This window comes from Microplitis mediator, chromosome 10, assembly GCF_029852145.1.
Source record: "Microplitis mediator isolate UGA2020A chromosome 10, iyMicMedi2.1, whole genome shotgun sequence".
Classification (NCBI taxonomy): Eukaryota; Metazoa; Arthropoda; class Insecta; order Hymenoptera; family Braconidae; genus Microplitis; species Microplitis mediator.
The window spans coordinates 13,975,808-13,995,214 of record NC_079978.1 but is presented as its reverse complement, the minus strand read 5'-3'; the positions used below and the strand labels follow the sequence as shown (position 1 = coordinate 13,995,214).

Sequence of the window (19,407 nt, the reverse complement as noted above, 5' to 3'; positions counted from 1 at the left end):
TGACCTACGTATAAAAACATACTCTGACAGCCTCCCGTAGTTCATGTTTTGTCTGGCGCTGCAGTCACACTCATACACTGTAAAAAATCACCGGGGTAAGTCCAAGCGGTGTAGGTGTTAAATTTACCCCCGAAAGCGGTGTGAAAATAACGCCGCCACCGGTGTAAATATTCTGTACCGGTGTTAAATTAACGCCGCCACCGGTGTAAATATTCTAGACCGATGTTAAAATAACGCTGCCGCTGGTGTAGATATTCTTTACCGATGTTAAAATATTTTACTTTGTGAATATTTTCACTTACTCGATCACTATACTTGTTAATAAATGATATTTTTTATTAATTTTTATAAAGAATTGACATTTTTTGTGTTTTATCATTTTCAAAGTTAATACTTTAAGTGGACGCAATTTACCCCGCTTTTACACCGGCATTACTCCACTTTTACACCTGTTACCCCGCTTTTACACCGGTATTACTCTCTTTTTACGCCGGTCTCACTCCGCTTTTACACCGGTTACCCCGCTTTAACACCGGTATTTTTAACACCGGTGTATTACTCCTCCTACACCGGTGTAATTTCATTTTTACACCGGGCGGAGTTGAAACGAGTCCATTTTTAACACCGCTCTTTTTACAGTGTAGTGAATAAATTGTTTTTATGCTTGTTGAAATAATTAAAAAAACAAAAAATAAAATGTTATGGAAAAATTATTTAAAAAATGGGATTTGCTAAATTCCATCTAACCCATATTAAATAAACAAACTATTTAGATATCACGATAATACATAGTATATGTAGAATCGTTAACTATAAATCAGTCCATATTTATTGATATTTGATAAACCACCGATCAATAATTGATAAACTGTTTATAAATATTTTATAAACACGTTTACTAATATTTAATAAGCCGTTTATTAACATTTAATTAACTGTGTATTAATATTTGATAATGACTTACTTGGGAAAAATCTAAGTAAGCCGTTTATCAAATATTGATAAATTTTATTGATATTTGATAAATTCTTTTCTCAGTGTATTTTAAAAATCCCTAAAATACACACCATATGCTGAATTAATTTTTTGGATACACAATTTTTATATGAATAATAAATAAAAATTTGATCTTTAGAATTTCTAGAGTTGGTTCAAGTGGCCCCGGCACGCGATTTTGTACCGATGAGCTATTTGGTCTTTTTAAAATTCACGAAATAGTAAAAATTGCTATTTTTCATATTTTTCTTAAGAGGTCCATTATGTCACAGTAGCCCAATATGGTACCTCCTTTTCTATATTAATGATATTATTATTTTTTGATTAATATTCGACATTGAAAAACAAGAGACATGAATATTTTTTAAATTAACAAATAATTCAAGATAGTTATCGAAATATTATTATCATGATAATAATAATTAATTAAATTTACAATAAATTATCATTTTCGAAAGTTATACATGCTAAACCTTTGTCTTTGCTCAATAAGAGTACAAGTAATGTCACAAGTAATAGTAATTAAAATAATGTAGAATTATGATAGCTGATGAATGAAAGATTTTCTATTTATTTTATTAAAATTCATGTAATAACATAAGAGCTTCACATGTGAATTATTAGTTTTAAAGCTATATTTTAAATTGTTAATTTGAACTAGATATTAAATTGTCGGAGCATTTCAATGGAATCAGCGAGTTTTTTTATTCTCTAAATAAAATAGCTGTCAGAAGTATTTTTGGATTCTCTACCTTTCTTTTTGCGAGTAGACGGTTGCTGTATAATAAATTTCCGAAAGATATTTGTTTCACAACTAACATTTTTTTCTACTTCTCTATTCACCTCTTATTGAAAAATATTTTTATTTGATGTTTGTTGTTCTACTACTTACGCTTGACGTACCGAGTTATTTTTTCGATTTATTCCCCGGACGGTTAGACATATAATTGAATACGTGACATGACGTCATTTTCAGGATCTTATCTACTTTTTCTTTTATCAAATGTCATAGTTTTACGACACTATCATATTCTTTTTATCGTTTAAAATTTGTACTTCAAATACCAAAAACTTTTTTTTTAGATATTGTAAAATCAAATATAAATAAATATTATTTATTGAAGGAATTTATTTCTTTTAATAAATTTCGTTCTTTTTTTATAAGAACTTAAAAAAATATTAAATAAATTAATAAAAAAAATATTATTTGCTTACGACCAAATACAATAAAGTGTTGAGAAAAGCACTATGAATAAAGAAAATTGATTTTAATTCCATAAAGATAGCAATATTCCATATCAAATATTGCATCCTGTCTGGAAGAACACTTCGATATTATATTGATTTATAAAAATAACAAATGGGAGACGACTGAGTAAATACAAATAGAAGTATTCTAACTTCAAAAGTAGAATAAATTTTATGAAGAACTTAAATACTATTAAATATTTAATAAAATTGAGGAAGCAAGAATAGTTGAAAAAACTTTAGAGCATTTGAATTTAAGATAAGTGTTTACATATTTATATATTAAATATCATGTATATATAGATACATATATATATATATATATATATATATATATATATTAGGGTGGTCCTTATTTTGGACATTTTCGAATTTTTATGCTCCCAGAGGCTTATGTGGTTCGAAATAAAGAAAAAAAAATATCCTCAAAGTTTCAGGTCTCTATCTCCATTTTAACCCGTGCCGCACAGCGATGTAAGTTTCCCATTTAAATAACACGGGGTTTTTGGCATTGAACGATTAAGTTTTTATTCCGGCTAAAGTAATTTTTCGAAAAATTTGAAACTCTGTAGACTTTATCCTCATATTAGCAGCTACTCCTCAGAATTTTTACAGATTTTCAGCTACTATAATTTTGGGGATACAGCATGATGAAAAACAGAAAAAAATTATTTTTTTTATTTTTAGCTAAAATTTTTTTCAAATAACATATCAAATCAGTCTGCATCCTTATCAGAAGTTCTTACTTTTTTTCATCCTCGCACCTGAGTGGGTGAACGGTATATCTTTGTTGCACTAATACAGTAATCAGAAACTTTGCATTAGTGTGCAGTAAAGTGTTCCTTAAATGGATTTTTTAAATTTATTATGATCACCTCACAAACGGTTTCAATTACGGCAGAAAAAAATTCCCTTAAAGTTTGAGCTCTTAATTCCAACGGGACCACGTGTCGCAAATTTTGTTTTTGTGATTTTTTAAGTTTATTATATTTATTTATAAAAGAGATCTATTTTATTAATAATTTATTATAGTTAAAAAATTGTAAACATATAATTATTTCGATATTATAATACACAAAACTACCGACCTTTTGTTTATTATTTATTGCTTAAAACAAATAATAAACTTAAAGGTGACCAACTTATTTAAGCAAATATTGAAAGAAATTTAATTTATTGATAATATTTATCAACTGTTAAACTGAGACATAATATGATTAGTGGCATTGATATACCGATCTCAGATATCAATTGAATGCATTATGTATTTTTGAAAAAGACACAGAGTCAAATAACATAAATAAAAATATTTCTTGAAAAAATCACAAAAAAAATTTTGCGGTAACTCCTCCCGTTAGAATTAAAAGCTTAAACTTCAAGGGAATTTTTTCTGTTGTAATTGAAAAAAAATGCTTCTGATTACTGTATTAGTGCAACAAAGATATATCGTTCACCCAGTTAGGTGCGAGGATGAAAAAAAGTAAGAACTTCTGATGAGGATGCAGACTGATTTGATATGTTATTTGAAAAAAATTTTAGCTAAAAAAAAAAAAAATAATTTTTTTCTTTTTTTCATCATGCTGTATCCCCAAAATTATAGTAGCTGAAAATCTGTAAAAATTCTGAGGAGTAGCTGCGAATATGAGGATAAAGTCTACAGAGTTTCAAATTTTTCGAAAAATTACTTTAGCCGGAATAAAAACTTAATCGTTCAATGCCAAAAACCTCGTGTTATTTAAATGGGAAACTTACATCGCTGTGCGGCACGGGTTAAAATTGAGATAGAGACCTGAAACTTTGAGGATATTTTTTTTTATTTATTTCGAACCACATAAGCCTCTGGGAGCATAAAAATTCGAAAATGTCCAAAATAAGGACCACCCTAATATATATATATATATATGCAAATACCAGGCAAAAGGGAGATTTAAAAAAAAATAATACATTTTGTTCAAATATGATATTTTTTATTTATAATTTAAAAAAAAATAAAAAAATTTGAATTACAAAATTTTTTTGTAGAATGAAAAAGAAATTGAAAATACTTTTTTGAAATTTTACAGTGTCCCATATTGTCCAGATTATTTATGCATACTGAATTATTAAGCTGGTACTTACACACGACGTCCAAGGTCCATAATTGTTCTAAAAATAACCCTTTGACACTTGGATTTTCAGCTCTGCAAATCACTGGTTTACGATTGTCTTCTACACTTGGAACGAACTCAACTCTACTAATTGTTAAATTTTGACTTCTTTCCTCCTGAAAATAATAATAATAACATACAATTAGCCAAAATTAATTAACATTATTTGTATGATTAAATTAAAATGAGATCTTGATAAATCCTCGTCACATCCTCTACAAGTTGTCAGTCTATTAGAAACTCCGTATTATATTATCAAGTTACCCAAGCTTCTATTGACATTTTATCAATAGCATCGTTACTAGTTTGGCAATGGTATACAGTTAGTAACTTTGAATAATAACTAGGTCGTTAATTATATAGGATTACGTTATTATATAGGAGAGAGGGTAAAACAAAGCAAGACTGTGGGGTAAATTAAGGTCTAATAATTTCCAAGAGTGTGTGTAGCAGAGAAGGACACCAATACTTAACAGAAACAAATTTTTTCACGTCATGATTTAAATTAAAAAAATTTGGAAATTCCAAATTCAGAATTCACACATCAAACGCTAGTATTATCATTAATTTTTATATTAACACGAAATGTTCCTCGACGGTACAATGTCGAAAATCCTTCTTGACTAGATAGAAAAAATTGGTTTTAAATAATAAATTTAATAAAATGAAAATGAACCTACCCCCATGGAAATAAAATATATACAAAATATATTTCATGATGTATGTGAAATATATGTGGCATATAAGGTAAATGTCCCAATACCGGATCGACGAAGGGTATACGACTGATTTTTATTGTTTTAAAAATATTCAAATAGATTATAAACCAAAGTAATTCATTACATCATGTAGAATAGACATTTACCTATTCGAAGATAATCAAATTAGTTCATTTTTTTTAAATTTAATATAAAAAAAGGCCATTCGGCAGCCGAAATGGAAGGTAGATTTTCCAATTAATCTATATAAAAAGTTTCATACATACATATCTTGTGATACATGTTAGTATATAGTCATGATATGAAATTAGGGCTCGTTTTCTAAGAGTGAGAGTAAAATAAGACAACGACTATTTTCGATAGAGAACTTCAGATAATTGGTTTGACAAAACATTATATAGGTAATGTACTAAACTAACCTTCATGTAAACAAAGTATAGAAATTTTAATTAGTATGAGATCATAATTGTAATTACTATTACGATGGCAAGATCAGGTATAATTATAGGACGTACAGGTACGATTGAAACAGCATAAATAATAAAAAAAATACTTTTAAAATGTAAAATAGCAGTGAAATTTACAGGTTATTTTGTTCACACTATAATACAACTGACAAAATTGTATTATAATGGGAAATGCATAAGTTATGTGAAATGAAAACCATATTTTCAACATTTTTTGATTCCATTAAAATTTTTAAGGCTATCAAATTATTGGAAGAAATGGTCAAAACATTAAGTATAAGGTCTTTAATTAAAGGTTATTAGACAAGCTTTCAAATACTTTTTACTGGAATTGTCTATCAGTTTTAGTTTTAATGTTATATGAACTTCAACAGTGAATAAAAACTGATTTTTTCGAAAACTCGTGGAAATTTCAAACAGCCATAACTTCACAACTATTCGAACGATTCAGCCCATCTTTGAACTTGATCAAGATAATCGCCTATAGAATAAGTGTGGAAAATTTCATTAAGATCCGATAAGAACTGTAGGTGCTATCGTAATGACAAGACCAGTTATAATCATACGTCGTAGAGGTACATTTGATACATCATAAGTAATAAAAGAAATACTTTTAAAATATAAAATAGTTGTGAAATTTACAGGTTATTTTGTGCACAATAAAATACAACTGACGAAATTTGATTATAATGGGAAATGCATAAATGATGTTGAATGAAAACCATATTTTCAACATTTTTTGAATCCATTAAAATTTTCAAGGCTATCAAATTATTTGAAGAAATGGTCAAAACATCAAGTTTAAGGTCATAAATTAAAGCTTATTAGAGAAGCTTTCAAATACTTTTTACGGAAATCATCTATGAGTTTTAGTTTTAAAGAAAGTTATATGAACTTGAAAATGGATAAAATTTTTTTTTTTTGAAAAATCGTGGGAATTTAAAACAGCCATATCTTCTAAACTAATCGAACGATTCAGCCCATCTTCGAACTTAACCGTGGTAATCGCCCATAGAATAAGTGTAAAAAATTTCATTAGCATCCGATAAGAATTCTAGGCGCAATCGTGTTCTCAAAACTTGGTTCTATTACATATATATATACATACATATATAAATTTTTCAACGAATGGTATTTTCGAACTCTACTCAACTAATTATGATAGGTTGTGACAAAATTCCTTGAAAAATCGACCATGAGGACAAATACAATACCTAGATTTTTAAAAAAATCTACCTAAAAAAAATTTTTTCTATGACACCCAAAAGACAAAATACCGGAACGCTGAAATAGCCTTGTCCCAATACGGGAATTTGGTTGTCCTAATACCGGAACAGTAAGTAAAATGAGTTTTTTTTGTATTCATTCATAGTGAAAATATTAACAATTATTAAATAATATTAATGTAAAACGAGCGTAAATGTAGCAGTCATCAGACAAATTTAAAATTATAAATAAATAAGGTAAATAATTAAAAAAATAATATTTATTAAAAGAGCACTACTAATTTTTAAAATTTTTTGAATGCGCATTTTTTAAAATTTTATTTTATTAATGATTTACTCGATTTGTTAATAATTTTAAATTTGTCTGATGTCTGCTATATCATACTCATAATGTAAAATGTATTTAAAATTTTTAAATGATTAAATATCTAATGAAAAAAATGACTTTGAACTGAAGAATAGAAACAAAATAAATCATTTGAGGTTATACTATAAAGTTAATTAAAAAAAAAATTATTTTTTATGATTTAAATTAGAGTTTATCTATATTTAATGCTTTTTTTATAACAATCATACATACTGCATTAAAAGTTAGGGCTCCAGTAATAATTAATATTGCACTTGATTTAGCCAGTCAATAAAACTCACCGTAAATGTCTATTGATAACATTAATGACATTAATATGACTGACTGTTCCGGTACTGGGCACGGGTTCATTTTGGTGAACCAATAGACGAACAGTAAAGTTAATATGTTTTCGTGAATTTTATGTCATTTAAGATGCACATACAAAAATAAAATTATTGAAAAGGAATTCTATACATTATCTATAAGCTTAAGACCATTGACTGATTTCTTAGCAAAACCATTAAGAGACATGAAAAAGTCATGGATTCAAGACTATTGCTATAATTAACATTTTTTTTTTCATATTTCGGATATATTCTAAAATCTGTTTTATATCCTATTTTGTAACTAAAAGATTAAGGGTTTAAATAAAGAAAGTTTTATTTAATTTCATCGCGTACGAGTTAAAACATAATATAACGATTATCAAATCGTTCCGGTATTGGGTCTTGTTCCGGTATTGGGACATTTACCTTAAATAAAATATAATTATAATATGTGTGAAATATACGTACATATATTTCACATCAATTTTACATATAAAAAAAAATATATTTCAAATACATAACTTTTGGCTGTTTTTCATATATAAAAATTTATTTCTTATATAGTCAAAATGTACATCATATATATTTTTTTGTACGCCAAATATATATGATGTAATGTAATCGACATATATGTAGGAAATATTTTAAATATATTTTCGTTATTTCGGCAGATCTTTGGTGCGTGGGGGGGGGGGGGTACAGATAAATAATGATTAAAAAATCAAACTGGTTCAGGCTGGAGTACCAAAAGCTTTAGCTGTCAGATTGTTCGACAGTAAAGGGCTTAGATCTTTTTCTAGGGAGAGGGGAGAATAGAAAAATAATGACTACAAAATCTAACTGGTTCAGGCTGGTTTACCAAGAGCTCTGGCTGTCAGATTGTCTGATGATAGAAGGGCTCAGATATTTTTGTTGTGTGGAATAGGGGAGAGCAGAAAAATAATGACTACAAAATCCAACTAAGGCAGGCCGGAGTACCAAGGTCTGTAGCTGTCAGATTGTTCGATGATGGACGGGCTCAGATATTTTTTTGCTCTGTCCTCTCCCCCCTACGGAAAGATCTGAGCCCTTCCATCATCGAACAATCTGACAGCTAGAACCCTTGGTACTCCAGGCTGAACCAGTTTAAAATTCATAATTTCGGATAAATCCGTCAATCATCTATCATCATCGATCGCCGAATATTTTACCCCACGTGGATACGATATTCGGTAGTGACACAGTACACAGTACAGTATATACGCGTACAATAGAGAGATACCCGGCAACTAGCCAACACATATCTAATGTGTCTAGCATTATATTGTATCATATATTTCATTAAATAAAACTAATTATTTATTACTCTGTTAATGTAATCAATTGGAGTCAGATAAATCAATTAACGTAGTGATTAAGATCCTATAAACCTCATCCCAGTCACTACATTGGTGAATACCCGACCTGATTTTCAAGAGGACGCCATTTCGTGCTCACGTTCCACGTGGCAAATGGCACGTTGAGTGCACAACATCGCGTCTCCGCTGATAACTAATCGTGAATATTAATTCCGCGGATTCTTTACAACAGTGACGTGTTTGAATTAAGTGTTGTGCAAGCCTTTTATCACGGCTGGTTCAGTGCGAGGCATTTTGGACGCATGCCGCACTGGTTTGTAATTTAAGGGACACCATCGGGGTGCAAATTAAATTGTGATAAAAGTGATCAGTGAATTCTTGTGTAAAATACAGTGAATAAAATTATCATTCGCGTTAAATTTCCGCCCAGTGATAATTTTCGTGCGACTCGAAGCGTCTCGAACATTCCTAAGCAGTGAGTCAGCTTCGACGGACACTAATCCACTTACAATGGTATTAAATTTTGTATTAGTTCTATTGTGTTAGTGTTTCTCATACATTTACGATGTCAGATCCAAAGGTAGGCTATGAGTTTGTAGATGCTAAACCAATGATCCTCAACTCGCTCAAGGCACCTCACTTTAACCCAAAACGAGTGAGCCTATGGTTTGCGCAGCTTGAAACTCAGTTTGCGATCCATGGCGTAGCAACTGAGAAAGAGAAATTCAAATACGCGGTCTCTCTCATTGACACCGAGTATGCATGTGAGGTTGAGACCGTCATCATCAACCCACCGACGACGAAGCCATACTACAAGTTGAAAGCTACGCTTATCTCATGCTACTCAAAGTCTGAAGAAGCCAAACTGCGTCAGCTCCTAGATGGCGAAGCGATTGGTGACCGATCATCATCGCAGTTCCTCCGCCATCTTGAATCACTCGCGCCGACCATTGATGACGTAGTCCTGAAAGCAAGATAGCTGGCAAACTTGCCTAAGAAGACACAAGAGCTTCTAGCTATCTCTCCAACTACAGCTTCTATCGACGAGTTAGCCAAAACTGCCGATAAGCTACATGAGATGTTTCAAGTGACTCACACTGGTGCTGTTGCTTCATCATCATCCTCGCAGGAGACGATTGCACTGCAGAAACAAGTGAGCGAAAACAAAACAAACGCCCTTGAAGTGAATCCAAGCCACGCAAGCTTGAGAAAACAGGCATCTGTTATTGCCACACAAAAGTTGGTAAAACCGCGTACAAATGTACGCCAGGCTGCAAGTTTGCGGGAAACGTGAACGAGAGTCACTAGCGGCGGAAAGCGACTCTCTCGCATCTTCTAACCGCCTATTTGTTGTCGATCTAACCACGAATAATACACAATACCTCGTGAATTCTGGTTCAGATCTTTCTGTTTATCCATACGGGTGAATGAAATGCAAGCCTACACCAGTAGGATACCAACTTCATGCAGCAAATGACTCGCTGATCGAAACATACGGTTACGTCACATTGACTTTAAACCTCGGTTTACGTCGAGAATTTACGTGGAGATTCATCATCGCTGACGTCACGAAACCAATCATTAGTGCCGATTTTCTTGCTGGCTCCACTGGTCTCTAAACACGCGTAAATTCAAAACGCTCGGATGCAAAGTGCATCAAATTAATCGATGGTGATACAGTTTCTATAAACTGTTATCAAACTACCCGGCTATAACTTGACCTGAAGGAATCACTTCAGCAAAGAAGCATTCGACAGTGCACCATAGCAAGACGACACCTGTACCTCCAGTATCGTGCAAAGCGCGATGTCTTGCGCCAAATAAATTAAAAATCGCGCAAGAAGAATTTCGCAAGATGGCTCAACTGGGAGTCACATGTCCATCAGCCAATCTTTGGGCGTCTCCACTCCATCTTGTACCCAAGAAATCTGGACATCGGCGACCATGTGGCGACTATCGACCACTTAATGCGCGCACGATACATTATAATTACCCGGTCCGACGACTCAACAATTTTATCGCAACCCTGCACGGTAAAAATATATTTCAAGTGCTAGATTTGGTTAGAGCCTTCAACCAAATCCCCGTCGCCAAAGAAGACATCGAGAAGACAGCCATCATCACACCTTTTGGCTTGTTCGAATTTCCATACATGACGTTTGGACTTCGAAATGCCGCGCAAACTTTCCAAAGTTTCATCGATCAGGCCACACGAGACCTACCGTTTGTCTTCCCATGTATCGAAGACGTGCTAGTAGCTTCAGAGAACAAGGAGCAACATCTCGAGCACCTAAAAATTTTATTTCAGCGCTTACAAGACTACGGACTTGTAATCAACGCAGCCAAATCGGTGTTGGGCCAGCACGAGGTAAAATTTTTAGGTCATCACATCAGTGACAAAGGTATCGAGCCGTTTCCCGACAGGGTAGACGTAATCATTTACCGAAAATTTCTTAGTACGATTTCTGTATTATGTGGTTTTCTGGGAACCATAAATTTTTACAGGAAATTTATCAGAAATGCTGCAAAAATCCTTGCGCCGCTGAATAAACTACTCGGGGGCCAAAAGTCAAAAAATCGACGCTGATCGTCAAGACACTAGAACCCTGACAGGCTTATGACAACGCAAAGCAGGCATTAGCCAACGCTGCAATGCTTGTGCATCCAAACGACGACGCAACGGGCTATTTTCTCTGACGCACCAAACACAGCCATTGGTGCAGTCTGCAACAACTAGTTGACAGAGAATGGCAACCGCTCGCGTTCTTCAGTAGAAAACTACAGCCATCCATTCAAAAATTATCGACGTTCGATCGTGAACTTCATGCCATCTACGAAGCTGTCTGACACTTTCGTCATATTTTTGAAGGTAAGCAGGTTGCGATCTACACCGACCATAAGAAGCTGCTTTTTGCTTTTCAGCAAAGTACTGAACGAGCATCACTGTGGCAATTTCGTCGCCTAGACTTTATTGGCCAATTCACGAGTGATTTTAGACACATTTCTGGACATGAGAACATCGTTGCAGACACGCTGTCACGCGTTGAAGCCATTTCGACGCCGATTACCACGCATGAGCTGGTAAATGCTCAAAAGAGCGATCCTGAACTTCAAGATCTTCTTAGCAACGCAACGACGTCACTACAGTGGCAACGAATTGTCTTCAACGACCATCCGGTTGCAGTTTATTGTGACTTTTCATCAGGTAAACCACGTCCATATGTTTCTGATCAACTTCGAAAGAAAGTTTTCAACGCGCTGCACTCGCTGGCACACCCCGGTACCAGAGTGTCTCAGAAACGGGTGAGCAAACGCTACGTTTAGCCATTAATCCAGAAAGATTGTCGAGAATGGGCCAAAGCTTCCATAAATTGTCAGCGAAACAAGATTCATCGTTACATGTCTTCACCTCTCGCTATATCCACATCGCTTTAGTCTCTTTACCAGTATCTCACGGCTACAACAAGTGCCTGACGATCGTCAACAGATTTTTCCAGTTTCCAGAAGCCGTAGCACTTAAAAACAGAGACGCAGATACTGTCAGTACCAAATAGGTGTACCAAATAGAATAACGTCCGATCAAGGAGGACAATTCAGATCATCGTTGTTTCAATCTCTGAAAAAATTATTCAGTATCACACATCTTTTAACGACGCCATATCATCCTTAATCCACTGGACTGGTGGAACGCCTACACTGGCAACTCAAGGCCGCACTGTTGTGTCACGACGACACTTGGTATGACGCGCAACCCATTGTTTCATTCGGTCTACGAGCAGCCTGGAAAGAGGACATACAAGCTACCCCAGCCGAACTTGCATACGGTGAGGCGATTTGTTTACCAGGTGAACTACTAGTTCCGTCAAATACACACGCAAATGCCGTAAGCGTTTTACGTGACTTAAAATCATACTTTGATAAACTGACACCAGCCGAAACCGCGCATCATGGAGAGCGTTCTGTTTTCGGCTTCAGAGACCTCAACACTTCCTCCCACGTACTAGTGCGAGTCGGACGAATTGGACCATCTTTCTCAGCTCCGTGTGAGGGTCCGTACGAAGTCGTCGCGTGACACGATAAATATTTTATCGTAAACTACAAACGCGCCAATACTGAAATTTTCATTGACAGACTGAAACCTGCCTATTTCGTGGCCGACAACACATATAATTATTTTATTTAATTTAATTTAAACTCTCGTTTAAATTCATCTTTTTGTTTAGTATTTAGTGTATTCTCTCTAGCCAGTACTTTCCTCACAACGTAGCACACATGCTTAAATTTTATTATTAATTTAGTAATTGATTTTTAACTTCCCGCTAAAAAAATCGACGATTTTCGAAAAATTGGGAAGTTATTGTTTTCACCCCGATTTTCGAAATTCAAATTTTCATCAGATGTCGACGTTTTGAGGTCCTAGGAAGCTATTCTGACTATTTTCAGAATGATGTCCGAGTGTATGTATGTATGTATGTATGTGTGTGTGTGTGTGTGTGTGTGTGTGTGTGTGTGTGTGTGTGTGTGTGTGTGTGTGTGTGTATGTGTGTATGTATATGTGTGACCGGTCTATAACTTTTTAACTAATGAACCGATTTGGATGGTTAAGGCGGCAATCGAAAGAGCATGTTGGCCATCAATTTTTCTGAAAATTTCAGATCATTTGATCAAGTAGACTCGAAAATATTGGCGAATTACGGAAAAAAAATTTTTTTTTTTTTTAGTTTTTTATTGATTTCTTAGAAACGACTTGAACGATTGACTTCAGAATCTAATCAGCTCTAGAACTCACTAAAACGCGTCGATTGTCGCCTTAGCCATCTCAATCGGATAATTCGTTCGAGAGTTATCGCGGGCAAAAGAAATGGTAAAAAACGGTTTTTTGCGTATATCTTCGAAACAACTGAACCAAACAGTTTCAAAATTTGATCAGCTCTAAAACTCAATAAAACACGTCGATTGCCACCTCAACCATCAAAATCGGTCAATTCGTTCCTGAGATATTGTGGGAGAAAGAAATGCTAAAATCGGTTTTTTTCGAAAACAATGGAATACAAACGTATTTTCGAGCTCGAAGAGCTCGAAAATGTATCCACAACAATGTTTTTGAGCTCAAGGAGCTCGAAAACAGCGGGAAGTTTTGAGGCTGGCCCGCAGGGTCAACCGATAGACAGATTTTTTTTTATTATTTTTGTTTTGCATTGTAAATATCTCTTATTTTTTATTTGTACATAAGCATCATATTTTTTTTTTAAGAGAAGAAGTAGGGGAGAGGTGCTGCAGTTGTAACAAAAAATTTTATTTTTTCGATTCCATTTGTTTTTTTTAAGATAGTAAACTTAAAAACTGTCAGAAAGATAGCTGATAGTATCTTTTATGTGACTGATTTAGTTAATTTGAAAAAAGTCAATGTTAACTTATTAAAAAATCAATTTATTTAACTAAAGTCAGGGGCCAAGATGGCGGCGCGCGTGGGTTGCAGTTGTAACACAGTGCAGGGGCAGTTGTAACACGGAACGAAATAGATATTTTTCACCAAATTGCTTTTATTATTCAGTCTTAAAACATACTATTATACTTTATTAACTCTTAAAGTCAAGTATTTAAACTTATAGTATCACATATATTGGGATCTTTAACATAAATTATTAAATATTTATAAATATTGAAACAATAAAAAAATAACACTATCCCAGAGTAGATTTATGGCGCATCCAGTTTGCGCAGATCCCATACACGACTCTGAGTGTTACAACTGACCCTCACGCAGAGTTGTTAATAAAAATCTAATTACAATAACAAAAATCAGTAAATTGATGTAAAATTCGATTATACAATACTCTTGATATGTCCCTTAAAGTATTAATACAAGTCTCACATCATAACATTAGAAAACAAATTTGTTATCAAAAAAATTGTGAAGCGTACAAAAAAAAGTTTTAACGCGTATTTTCAACAATGCTCAATATTTTAATATCGGAACAAGATTAATCACTGAAACTTTGATCTAGTCAATAATTTACTATTTTTAATAAGTTAAAAAAAGAATAACAATAATTTTCAGTTTTTTAAATAGTTTTTCATTGAGTGTTACAACTGCCCCTTGTTACAACTACAGCGGCTCTCCCCTACTGTAGCAACTACGTCACTACTTATATTATTAAAATTCATAATTTCGGATAAGTCCGTCAATCATCGATCATCATCGATCGCCGAATATTTTCCCCCACGCGGATACGATATTTGGTAGCGACACAGTACACACAGTACTCAGTACAGTACACACGCGTACAATAGAGAGATACCCGGCAACTAGCCAACACATATTTAATGCGTCTAGCATTATATTGTATCATATATTTCATTAAATAAAACTCATTATTTATTACTCTGTTAATGTAATCAATTGGAGTTGAATAAATTAATTAACGTAGTGATTAAGATCCTATAAACTTCATCCCAGTCACTTCATACATGATATACATTTTGACTTTGGTGAAAAATAGTTTTTCGCGAATATCTTTGAAACGACGGAACCAATCATTTCCAAAATTTTATCAGCTTTAGAATAATTTAACGCGTTGATTGCCACATTGAACATTCAAATCAGTTGATTAGTTCAAAAAATATCGACGACAGAAAGTTTAAAAAATAAGTATTTATGTCTTTTTTCCCGGATAAATCATAATATAATGCACTACAATGTTTTCATAATCATACTAATTCTTCGTCTTCATGATATTTTTTGACCACTACATAATACAATGCAATACGTTTTTTAGTTTAATTAATATTCCCAACAAAAAAATTGAAAAAACACTTTTTTAACATTTTTCTCGGATACTTTATATATTAAAGCTCTGATCTCAGTCAGAAGTCAATGAAATCTTTATTTTAATGACTTTTCCCGAAATTTCTTCTAGAAATTATGAAAAAATTGGTTTTATCAATAAACGGTATTCTATTCTTCCCCACTTCTTTTAATTTTTCCCACTTTTCGCTATTTTTTATTTCAATCATTTCATATAATTTATTTTCATAGTTAAACGATTTTAAAAAATTTTTCTTTTAATTTTAATTCGCATCCATTGGATGAAATTTCAATCTTTCAGTATTTCGAGACATTATTGATAATTGTAGAAAATATTAATTTATATTATAGTGAATTTTAATAAATGATACTGTTATTGATTAAACATAAGTTAAATATATTCGATCGTTTGATAAAGTATAGAAAACAAAAATAAAAAAATCTATACTGTAGCGAACGATTGAGATAATCAGAAGGTTACGAGTGTACAACTCTTGTTTGATTGGTAGATGTCGGGTGCACTTGACGTTTTCAATTTCGTATTCTGTCTGATTATGTTAAATTTGTCGTTACAGCTTTTACATTCACTTTGCCGAAATCTCGATCAGTTACTCGACCGAATACAGTACCATTAAATTAAATTTCTTGACTGATCAACAAGGTAATCGAAAATTTAAAAAATAAAATTAAAACACGATGGACTTCTTCAATTATCTCGAAATTATAAAATATAACAAAGTTATTTATTACAAATTATGACACATTTTTATAACTTTGTTGTGAAAGAAAAATAAATATAAAATTTTTTTACCTAAATAAAAACAATTTTAGATATAAGATATTATAAAAAATTTTTATTATAAACAAGAAAGGGATAGACAAAGTATTTTTAAAAATATAAAAAAAAAGCTTTCGACTAAGATAATATTATATTATAACGTAGAAAATGAGGTAAATAATTCATGTCTGCTTGAAGAAAAGTTAATTCAGAAAATTTTGACTTGCGTGCCATTGAGTGAGAAAGTTATTTCAATGATGTATCATACTTGAATAAAAGCTAACGAAATAATACATATCAAGTATGAAAAATTAAAATTCTGAATTTATTTTGATCTCTTATTATTTGTAAGTATTATTATTTTGTAGAATTTATTAAAGCACTCTCAGCAAGACATAATCATGACCAATAAAATATAGCTATAGTCTTCCATTGTTATTTTGTGTCAATCTGAGATTGTAAATTGTAAACGAAATCCTTTGGATCAAGATGAAATTTACGATCGTACATAAATGTAGACAGTATTGGCGTAAACAAACACAATCTTACTTTTTTTTTATCTTTTCAAAAGTATATATATTAGGGTGGTCGTTAAAAATTAAATTTTTTCAGGGGCCCAATAAAAAATTTCTTTTTAGTGAAAAAATATGTGGGGAATTTGGTTTTTTCGTTTTAAGTAAAAAGAACACGTGCCAAAGGACGATCCAAGTTCATTTTTCGATAGAATCGCGGTTTTATTTTAATATCTCATGAAATATGCAAATTAAAGGGAAAAACCATGAGAAAAATTTTGTAGGAAATTAGAATCTTGACAAAAAAGATCACATTAATTTTTTTTATAAAATGTATATTTATGAAGATATTTAAAAAAATTTTTTTTAGATCTGATGAATTGAGCGTTTTAAGGGTTACAAATTTTGAAAATAACATTTTTCTAAGTATATAGAAACTGTAACAAGCATTAATAATTGATATGTTACGAGTTACGAAGCTGTCTATATTTAAGAAAAAACGTTATTTTTAACATTCGTTATCCTTAAAATGCCCAATTGATAAGATCTAAAAAAAGTTTTTTTAAAATATCTTTATAAATACACGTTTTATAAAAAAAATGATTGTGACATTTGTTGTCAAGAATTCAATTTTCGACAAAGTTGTTCTGATGGTTTTTTCCTTTAATCTGCATATTTCATGAGATATTTAAAAAAAACCGCGATTGTATCGAAAAGTGAACTTTGATCGTCCTTTGGCACGTGTTCTTTTTTACTTAAAACGGGAAAATCGAATTCCCCTCGTATTTTTTCACTAAAAAGAAGCTTTTTATGGGACCCCTGAGAAAATTTAATTTTTAACGACCACCCTAACATATATATTAGACTGGGCCAAAAAAATCGACCATTTTTTTTTTTTTTCGATACTGTGAAAATATTATTCCTCATGACAAAAAAAAAATTATTGTGCAAGTTTGAGCCTTTAATATTGATATTAAGAGGTGTATCGTTACGACTTTTAGTTTTTTGACAGAAATTTCATTTTTACCCAATACTTTCAATCTCCGAGAATTCGAGAAATTCTAAATAATCAATAAGGATCGTTTTTAAACGTCTTGTTCACGATTATGCTTTATGAGTGATCATTACATGAGTACGCAAGAAACACATAATTGTGTTTTAGTCTTAGGAATCTCACTGTAGGTTTGAGCGTGAGTGAGTCAAATGTTTATTCCAGTTGTACTCGTCTAGTGCGCTGCACCTTGTGTAATCTTATATTAATAAATTTGCTTATATACCTTTTAAGGTCTGATCGAGTATTAAGTTTACACTCTGTTAATTTTCATTTTTTTTTATACCTCTAACAGGGTATAAGCCTAGTTAAAAATTAGAATATTCAAACCGAAAGAAAATAAAGTATTTAGTGTAATAGTGCCACGTGTAAAAGTAAAAAAAAGAAAATGGCCGCCGGTGGATCGAATTCAAAGATAGAGCTATGACGCAAAGACATCTACGAGACTTGGAAAGTCCACCGGAAAGCGTTGCTGATCAAGAACGACTTGAGAGAGAGGACTTAAATGGCGAGAGTAAGATCCCTGTGTTGTCTGTTACTGAAGCTCCAACACCTGCAGAAAGGCGAAACTATGAGAGTTTGGTAAAGAACGATCCAAAGGCAAAGTCTGACCTAACATTAGCCATACATTCGTCAGAATTACGAAACGTTCGAGGTTGCAAGACCGCACATGAAGTTTGGTTAAAGCTGGAGTCGGTATTTGCACCAAAAAGACCTGCCAGAAAAGCCCTACTGTTCAAACAATTAATGAAACATCACATGAATGACGGTGAAGATATTCGTAAACACCTTAACAAATTCTGAAATTTAGTTGACTGCCTAAATTCCATGGAGATCGAGATAAATCCTGACTTATTGTCGACCATGCTTGTACAGAGCTTGTCCGATAGTTACGGAAATTTTGTGTGCGCGATGGAATCACGTGATACTTTACTTCCGGCTGAAGAATTAAAAGTAAAAATTTTAGAACAAACCGAGAGTGGATCGACGTCAAACGTTGTTGAAATGGCTGGAAATGTAGCGGCGATGGGTAGTCATCTAATACGTGGGCTTTACAATCACGGACAAAAACGTAAAGTTTACCAATTTCAAGTTCGCTGTTACAAATGTCGCAGAATAGGATACAAAGCATCGAACTGCTGTGTTAATATGAATGCCAACATTCAGATGTTGTCGGGCCGTTCAGAGTACAAACACAAAACGTCGCCAAATAATTCGTAACATTCTTCAATGACTGTTCCAGGTGGTGCGAAGTATATTCTCTAAAGCAGAAGAGTGGTGTACTGGAGGCCTTCAAGATGTATAAATAACTTGCAAAGAAGCAAACTGGCAAGAAAATAAAATACCTATAATCTTACAATAGTAAGGAGTATGTCAATTGTGATTTCGTCGCATACATCCAAGGTAAAGGCATTGAACGAAGACTGACGATTATAAGGACTC

General features: G+C 32.7%; 1 protein-coding gene across 3 annotated transcripts in view; it reads right to left on the bottom strand.

Moving 5' to 3' along the window:
- Nucleotides 1–19,407, bottom strand: part of LOC130675558 (hemicentin-2-like) — a 635,075-nt gene that overhangs the window by 115,448 nt on the left and 500,220 nt on the right. For all 3 annotated transcript variants that reach the window (XR_008991309.1, XM_057481317.1, XM_057481316.1), the window contains exon 8: nt 4,363–4,507. Coding sequence is in view for 2 of the 3 variants with exons in the window: in XM_057481317.1 (XP_057337300.1) it covers nt 4,363–4,507 (145 nt within the window). In the remaining variant the exon portion in view is untranslated. The remainder of the gene's footprint in view (nt 1–4,362; nt 4,508–19,407) is intronic.